The 9857-nt window shown below is 32.6% G+C and overlaps 1 protein-coding gene and 1 long non-coding RNA gene across 2 annotated transcripts; both read left to right on the top strand.

The window, feature by feature from the left end:
* Nucleotides 1–945: 945 nt before the first annotated feature.
* On the top strand, nt 946–3209 carry LOC126745310 (uncharacterized; the record flags this gene model as incomplete). The annotated part of the gene is made up of 6 exons (XM_050453081.1): nt 946–1166; nt 1227–1388; nt 1518–1846; nt 1905–2109; nt 2171–2318; nt 2513–3209. Coding segments are annotated over 6 exons (1239 nt in total), but the record flags the coding sequence as incomplete, so codon positions are not given.
* Nucleotides 3210–4237: 1028 nt separating this feature from the next.
* On the top strand, nt 4238–7570 carry LOC126745007 (uncharacterized). The gene is made up of 2 exons (XR_007663408.1): nt 4238–4876; nt 4927–7570. It is a non-coding gene; the product is annotated as an uncharacterized LOC126745007 (long non-coding RNA).
* The last annotated feature ends 2287 nt before the right edge of the window (nt 7571–9857 follow it).

Genomic DNA, 9857 nt, shown 5'->3' on the forward strand with positions numbered 1-9857 from the left:
TAGTTTGCAAATTAATCAAACCAGATGTATTCTGAGAAATTTTATTTTCAAAGCTTAGCAGACGCTTTCGGCGTATGAGCCATCATCAGTGCTAATTGTGAACACATTTGATATTATTAACATTATACATAATATTTAGACACACTTAAGACTATACAGAATACGCATTATGGTTTCTTAGAAAAAACCACATTAAAATGTAAACAAAACACAAACGAGACCAACGTTCTCCCCTTTTTAAATACTGTTCGCCCTGTTTAGTGTTCTGCATAGTCTTAAGTGTGTCTAAATGTTATGTATAATTTTAATAATATCAAATGTGTTCCCACTATGGTAAACTTCTGGGCTTAACTGACAATTAGCACTAATGATGGCTCATATGCCGAAAGCGCTTTGCTAAGCTTTTAAAATAAAATTGCTCTAAATACATCTGGTTTGATTAATTTGTATTGTCCTTCGAGCCACGCCATCCACTTCCCTCTTCTATATATAGTTTGGTTATGTAACTTACATATAATTATACCGTCACAGTACTTAAATAGAATTATTATTCTTTATTGATTCATGTAATGTTGTACCACTCCTAATAATCGTTTACTATTGAACTGTTTTCTAAATAAATAATATTTTTTTACATACATATATTTCACTGCAACTGAAATAAAAATATTTCACAAATTTCTTTTACTCTTCCCAGAGCGTGAAAAACCGTTATTAAATCCACTACTGCTCGCAGCATCACCTTGCAGCAGCGTCGGATCGACATCATCTACTGAGCAACATGACTATTCGTGCGCCTCTTCTGGGCCTCTGGGACCTACCATTATCATTAATGGAGGACTCAAAAAACGGACCCTGGACGGACCCCTGGTCGAACAGGGAGTCATCGAGACCACTTCGGCCTCCCCTACAGTTGGTCGTTGGGGATGTGAATGGCCAAGTTGACTCGCAACAGCCGAAAGCTGTGGTGGTCCCGATCATCGAACCCTCCTAGGGTTTACCGATCTTCCTTCTGATGAAGGAGTTGATTCGGTTTTTCACAACGCTGGCGCCGACTTCGAACACCAACAAAAACTCATCGAATACGATCAAACACTCGGTTATTGGCCGCCTGCTCACCCGTTACCCTTACCCAAATGGGCTGTGGATCCTTTAAAACCTTACAAGTAAGTCTATCGAATCTACTTATGATTTCATGCTTTAGTTTAATAACCTCAATTATTCAGGTTTAAAAACATCCGAGAATACGAACTGTTGGCTAGCAAAATCGAGTTAGAACTTCAAAAACTATTGGAAGAGCATAATTATGACACTGTAGGCAATTTTTTGGATTTGTATAAGCATTTCAAGACTAGTAAAATGAGAAGTGCCATTGAGTTCTTTCACGAGTAAGTAGCCATACAAATGTATCTGTCTTTTTAAAATTAGGGTAAAGATACATTTTTCTTGTAAACAATTACTTTACTTAAAAAAATAAATCGAAAAATGTTATTTGCAAAATATATCTTAAATTTCAGGTATGCTCCAACAATTACACCCGAACATCATACCTGTGTAGGTTTGGCTTTAGAATTGCGTAGTAGAGTAAAAAAACTGGAATTGACATACCCAAACTTAAAAAATCAACTGTATATCGTGTCTTGTGAGGAAAATATTGATTCTGTTGATGGATATACTGCTTTGAGGGATACTTTTGATACTATGCCTTCGACCTTAGAAAAGGAGCATTGCTTGATGTGCATGAAATTTGAAATCAATGGAAGAAGTGGAGTTTTGTTATGTGATCCAGGATATCATGTTGCCAGGGTTGTTACGGTAATGACTGATAAAGCTTATCCCCATACAGGTAAAATATTAGTGGTAGTTGTATTTTGCAATTCTAAATCTATTTTGCCTACTTTCAGGATGGTTCATACAATCGGAAGAAGCCAATATTAAAAAGGAGTATAACTATGAATTTTGCACTGCTAAAAACACTTTCGTGCAATGGGATGAGAAAACAACTAAAAATGACACACAGGAAATTTTCAATGGCCTGATTTATGTTGAAAGGCCTTATCTAACTGCAGTGGATGTTACTGAGCGAAGGAATCTGATTTATCCTTTCAGGTAAGACTGCAATACTCTTTATTCCGGGGAATTTTTATCGGTTTTATTTTCAAATTTCCAGGAGTTTGTTATCAAGAGATCAAAAGGGTCACCTTCTAGCGGGTATTTACTTTAAAGTTAAACCAAAAATCGATGAGTTTACGGTGTTCTACGACGATATGGGCAAACAAAGGGTTAAGATGAACTTTTCAGCACTATTACAACCAGAAGTAAGTCAAACATAATGCAAAATTACCAGAAAACAAGAAACTAATATTTAATAAAGTGATTTTTGAGAATAAGCATTCTAATATCTTATGCTCTGATCTTTCAGATCGATATTTTCTGTTTCGAAATCAATTTTTTCCTTCAGAAAATTAGGTGCCTTAGGTTCCAATAATAATTATATTTAATGTTTTTCCAGATAAATGAATGCATCTTAAAGAAACTAAACATTGCTAACGAACAACTGCGCATGCCCGAAGGGAAACTGCTAACAACCTTAAAACAATGCGCAGAACTGCTCAGGGATTGCCACTACTTGCGAGAAATACTCGCCATCGAAAATCTTATCAATGTAATGTCAGAAAACAACTAAGCTGAACTTTTTATTTTATTTTTTTAATATGTAATACAAATATTCGATTATTTAGAGCTTAATTTATTATAGCATTTGCGCTGTTGATAATATTTAGTATATCAATATATTGTAGTGTAAGATACGCACTTTATTATGGAAGAAATAGGTTTTGCTGTATGTGTTAATGGTATGTAGGTATACCTATAACAGAAGAAGATGGTCTAATCAAATCAATATTAGCACAATAGAAACACTGCAAATTGATACCTTTCATCACAATAAGCAATACATTAAATGCCTTCAAGAACGCACATTTATATTTACATATTATATTATATAGTATTGTAAATATGTCTATCTATAATTAAATGATTTGATTAACACGTATTATTATTATTATTATTTTTAGCAGGTTTTATAAAGCAAAACTTATTTCGGAGGGTTTGTGGTACAAATATTTTATTTTTTGGTAGGTCATGTGCTTTTAGTAGTATGAAAATTATAATAATTATATGTATAAATATAATTTATTCAAAATATATCGATAGAATTTGCTTTATTGTAATAATTTTACTAATTTAACGCTTATTGAAATAATAAAAAATGTTTGATTGGAAATTTGTTGTTTGGTTAAATCCTTCCCACGAATATACAAAATCAGACGCGTAGATTAGATAGAATTCTATGCAATGCGTACGAGTCCAAGCGCTAGAAGGTATAGTTTGACCGTCGGATCTGTCTACGAAAAAAATGCGGGCGAAATTTTGAAGCGTTGTCACGTCTTACTGCAAAAATGAAATAGTATTGAATAAAAAGTAAATATAATGGTAAAATTAAGCTATTTAATCATAAAAAAGATAATAAATAATGTAATGCAGCTTTAACCATATTTGTTAGTTCTATTTGCTATTTAAAACTAATGTTTTGCATATTATAAAATCCAATATTGACTAACATTTATCCGAAATTCCTAATAAAACTTACAAAGCCGGCAACGTCGTGCTTTCGCGGAAGCATCTCGCTGTTTGGGGACAGGTGATTGGTTGATGACATCGCGGCCATTAATTTATTATTTTTATGCAGTTCTTTGTCTTTCTCTATCTTATTGAATCGCATCGTATCAGGTTTTGTGTAATTTTCGGAATAATATCGATTTCTTGCGGATTCAGTGGCGGCGGCGTATGTTAATACTTTTGAGGTATTAAACTGTGCTTTTATTGTTGTATTTTTAGGTACCTACTTAATTTACGACCTATGACTTTTGAGTAGTGTAACATAGTTTAGTTTATTTGCTATTATTGTTGTTGCTGTTTTGTTGTTGTTTTGTGTTATTTGTTTCTTTGTTGCTAAAGTTCATAATTTTCAACAGTCTTTGTGTTATTTACGTTAAAATGAATAACTTTATTCATAGAAAGACAATTCATAGCGAGGCAAGGGAAGTGATTGCGAATGTTTATAGGTAAGTAAAATGATAATAAGAGAATTATAAAGCCTAAGCACAGTTATGAAAAAAAACATTAAAATAAAATCATAATTTATGCAACACTAAACAAGATTAGGTACAAAAATTATGTACCTAATCTTGTAATAAATAAAAATCATACTCAATGAAATAAAATCAAGCTCGATTGCTTTACAAACAAAAAAGATTTAAAGTTAATGTTGGTTATTTTGAATATAAAATGTCTATAAATATAAGTAATATGAATCGGAACGACGACTAAACAAAAAACAAATCAAATATCAGGATTATATACTTCTTGTACAAATTTTTAGGGTTTGCGATGAAGAAGCTACTAATAACTTCGTTAATCTACCAGTAAAGCGCAAACTTGAAAGAGTATCTCAATATACTGGCGTAAGCATTTTAATGGTGAAAAAAATTCACAAAGAAGATGAAGAAAGAATGCGGACGGACCCCAACAAAAAGCTTTCTAGTCCCGGCAAAAAAAACCGCGAATGACGAAGGTGGAACAAGACAACAACTTTCATTTTCAAATAGTTAGACACCTAATAAATTCGATTTTATATGGAGTTTAAAGTTGTGCCCACTACCAGAAAGCTGTTGTAAAAATTGCGAGAAGAAGAAAATTTTCCTTATGGCCGAGAAACTCTTAGCAACTTATTAAAGGAAAATGGCTTTTATTGGCGAAAGTGTCAGAATAAAAGAAAAATTTTAATGGAGCGACCCAATATTTTATCTTTAAGGTAACATGATTTCTTAGATACTTTAAGGTTTTACCAATAACATCTTTAAGGTATAAATACCTAAGAGAAATAAAAAAACTCCGAGATGAAGGTCGCAATATTGTCTATTTAGATGAAACTTGGATAGACAATGACCTAACGTTTAAAAAATGCTGGCAGAGTGAGACTGTTACTGGAGTAAGTGAAAGTAGTGAGACTGAACAGGTACAAATTGATTATACTTATTTAAATAATAATTTAAATTATATATATTATGTAGTAAATTCAATGTTTAAACAGCATAATTCGGATTATCTGCCGTGCTCTTTCCCTAGCGATATCAAGGCATCTAGTACGGCACTCTTAATTTAAGTGAATAGACTAAGTAGGTGTATTACAAATTTTGTATTTTCTTTACTTTTCTTTTATCTCAAACTTCCCTAATCTTGTCTGTCAGGCGTAATCGAGTTGGGTTACGAGAATATACAAACCATATGTACATATATCATATCTAAAGCATTTTTTTATTACATATTTACAAATAAAATATATTAGAAGACCTTAATTTCCAAATTAATATCTTACCTACAAATGCCTATTTTAAAATTAAAACCAAACCATATTTTTTAATATTTAATACATTCAAATCTGTTTATAAAATTTCGTACGTCACTGGCCATTTCATGAATGAAATGAGGCGGGTCTAGTCTACAAGGACGTTCCCCGCACCGACACCGCTTAGCTACAGATTGGTTGGGCAGACTTTACACAACTTATAAGTACACCGCGAAAACTAGCCTCAAAACTAGAACCTAAATATAAGAAAACTAAGTTTAGAAATCAGCGACATCCCAAGAATATTAAAAGACGATCATAATTTTCAGGAACAAAAACCATGAAGCTAATCATTCTTCTACTTCCGCTAATAGTCAATGCCCAGTATAAGATTGAAGAATTAACGAATCCTTTGCTTTCAGTATACCAAGGAATTAGTTATATCGTAACAAATTACCATCTTGTATATTATCATGTTAATTTAACCAACATAAAAGACTGTCTAAACATTACAAAAACAACCCTTTTACAAACCAATATCACCCTCGGAAAAACTAATGTTACCCCTTACTTTCCCTTATATAAGCTATTGATAACACGAATTCATAATCTATTTGAACAAGTAAAATCAATAGAATCTTTTATTCAACATTATTCTACCCCTCAAAAAAGAGTCAAAAGAGGATTATTTCATTTCATAGGTAAAACTCAAAAAACTTGGCACTATAGACGATAGCGATCAAGAACGTTATGATACGTATATAAAGACATTGCAAGATAACCAAAATACCTTGCATCATGACCTTTCCCTAACCCAGACAATCGTTAAAAACTTGACGAGAGACATAGACACCCAACTAAGCAATATTAAAAATAACCAGGAAGTATTATTGACCCAGGTCACTGACTTGAAACAAATGACCCAGTCTGTCTATAACCATAACTTCTTATTTTATTTTGCTATTTGACAATTTAGAAAATAACCTTCGTGTGCTACATGAAATCTATACGAACGTGCAAACCGCAATTAATTTCGCTGAGATAAATATAATGCATTACAGCATTTTTAAATATCAAGAGCTTAAAACGATTATCTTGAACATTTACCCTAACAATCGGATACCTTTTGACAATATAATCAAATACTATGAAATTGCACATGCAGACGTAACAATTAAAGACAATTTAATTATATTCTAAGTAGCCATTCCACTAATATCGGAAAAACCTCACATGCTCTATCATATATACCCAATTCCTGTAAATAATCAATTATTCACCATTAATAACAAGTTGTTAAAATCCAATAATAATTTCTATAATTTAAGAAAAACCTGTTTTAAAATAGAAGGCATGTTTTTATGTCCTAATAATTTGCTTAATCAAAATGAACCTTGCATTGTTCAAACTATTAACCTAACCAATCATTGCCCTATGATACCTATAAAATAAAAAGAGACGTCTGCTACACAGTTAAATGATAATTCAATCATAGTAATCCCGATTTCTGAGAAAAATATCTATTTTGAATGTCCCAGTCAATACAGTATCGAAACTATAAGTAAACCAACCCTACTTATACCCTCAGATTGTAAAGTAGAAATAGATGATAAAATTTTTGACCCACAGAGACCAGAGACAATCAATCTAAGATTAAAACTTCCTTCGATTAATATAGATGAGCGATTAGTTCAAAATATCGAACCCCTAGACTTAAAAGAAATAAATCTTGAAAACATTAAAGAAGATTTGGACAACACTCAAAAATTGGTGGTTCACCCCTTACCGCACTTCGATAGTATAAATTCCGTATTATCGATTGCTCTGTTTATTATTATTATTATCCTTGTATTGGTCCTAAGTATGTATTTCTATAAAAAATATAAAACAGAAAATGTAAAAGTGGACATAGAATTGAAACCCCTCGAAAATCCCCAATTTTTTCAGACTTAAGGAAGGGAGGAATTATATGCCCACTTATGCTTAATATAAGTTTAGTTTAAGATAATAATTGTCACAGCTTATTCAGCATTTAGAAGTATATATAAAGAGGATGTGAAAGAGGAGTAGTTAGTCATCTTAGCGCAGTCATAAGTAAGCTTTGCAACATTGTAACATAAATTGTATTCTTGTGTTTAATAAATTAATTTTTTTAAAACACGAGTTGCGATTTATTAAATAAAATTAATGCAAATCTTCGCCATTTATTACTGGCATATTAAATATGCGCAGATTGAGATTGTGCGAACTTTGTTCGTGATTGTCGATTTTAGCCTGTAAATCTTGGGTTTCGGAATAAACTTGCGAAAGTTTGGCTTCTAAAGAGTTGATGGTCTTTTCCTGGGCCTCTATCTTGTCACTAAACTTCCTTTCCACCAAGCCGGTCACCCTATCCACAATGTCCTGTAGGAATTTGTCATTAAATGTCGATATAATTGTTGATTTTATAATTTCCCTTATGTCAGCAGATGACAAACCCAGTAACGGCAAGCCTACTTTCCTTGGAAATCCAAATAAAAGGACACTTTTGGGGTACGAAATAATAACACTACACTTTCAAAACTATTATCTCGGAGGTACTAATCAGTAGCACTAGCAGTAATTTCTATTTATAACATTATACAACTTAAATTTTATGTGAGCGTCTGCAAACACGCTCATGGCCGCCATGTTTCGCTTCTCTTGTAAACTGAACAATTATATACTTTAAACAAAACAAAAAAATAGTTTTTTGCCCAATACGCGTCATTTTGGACTTACATGGAATTGATCTGAGAGCATCGATGTGCTGCGTTCTCCATTTGGTCACTACCAACCGAACTACACACATATTGTAAATACATAATGAAATGTGTGTGAAGCTAGCGTCCGATCGATATCCAGCAACCAATATCGAGAACGCAGCATATGCCGGTTGCCAGCGACCAATTTATAGTCCGTGCTCCCTGTTATTTAATCAATATAATGCCCGTATCTCCTGAAATTCCCAAGGGATTTTAATAATTTTTTGTCCAGATATTAACAATGAATACCTAAATCGACTGACGATGGTCTCAAGCCTCTACAAACTAAGGTTTTGTTGTGAAAATTAATTAAAAAATCAAATGTTAAAAAAATTAAAAAGGCTCTAACTCCCAAAATTCCCAAAGGATTTGAATAAAACTTTTTTCTATAAAAGATAATAAATATCTAAATTGATTTTAGATGGTTGCAAACCTCTACAAACGAAAGTTTTTTGGTAAAAAATTATTGAATTTTTAGATGTATAAAAAAAAATTTAAAAGCTGTAACTTCCAAAACTCCCAAAGGATTCGAATGAAACTTTTTTGCGCAATGGGCTTGGAAAATTAAAAAAAAAATATATATATTTTCCCAAAAATAAATACAACAGAAGTTTATAAGAACAATGACGTTTATTTCAAGTTGTTAGGGTAAGTATTTGCAAAGTTATAAAGCTGCTAGTCTGGGGTTTTTTATACCTCCCGAGATTCCGTCCCAATTACGCGCTACGTCATAGACGCCGACGCGACGCGACGGTGTATTATAGAGCGCTCGCTAGCCAGCCAGCCACAGCCTAGTGCCCAGGCGTTATTTTGACAGGGTGGTTTTGTTTGTTGACATTTTGACTTTTAACTTTTATTATTGACAAAACACGTCAACAGTCGCTTGTTGACTAATTACAATGGAGCAGGGATTTGTTCGTGGTCAGTCAGACAACTTACCCATTATATATACGTAAATATTTTAAAACTATAAATTCTATTCAAAAATAATTAAAAATAAACTTTTACTTTGACACCCTGTGTTTCAAAAACTAAGCATTTTTCTTAGACAAGGAAAATGAATGGACCTGTAATCACGCACCTGAAACGAGCTGTTTGCCACCAAATCTGCAAAAATGTCATCTGGCAATTATTTTTCCTACGAAATTTAAATCAAAACACTGAACATCCCACTTTGATGTAATATCCAAAAAGTATAGATTTAACCAAAAATTTTACAGCAGATTTTAGAGCAGACATTTTGAAAAACACAAACAACAGCAAAAACATGCATAATAATATTAACAAAGCAGCGGCAGCGTGCGCGGTCGACATGCCAGCGTCGGTCGTCGCGTCCACTTGGGCGCCTGTGACGTCTCATCCCGGCCGCGCTGATAAGGAAAAAATTAAACATGGCGTATTTATTCGAACTTTGAAAATTAATTGTGAAGTAACTATAAATGCTAGAGAACTTAAATAAATTGCTAAATTTAAGTTGGAGCCTGCTCTTTTTTACTAAAAAATAATCGAATTGTCGTTTCCAAGCTCATTACTAATAAATATCTAAATCGAAATTAAATGGTTGCAAATCTTTACAAACGAAAGTTTTTGGTAAAAAATTATTGAATTTTTAGGTGTACAAAAAAAAATGTAAAAGCTGTAACTTCCAAAACTCCCAAAGGATT

Source organism: Anthonomus grandis, chromosome 15 (assembly GCF_022605725.1).
Source record: "Anthonomus grandis grandis chromosome 15, icAntGran1.3, whole genome shotgun sequence".
NCBI classification, from domain to species: Eukaryota; Metazoa; Arthropoda; class Insecta; order Coleoptera; family Curculionidae; genus Anthonomus; species Anthonomus grandis.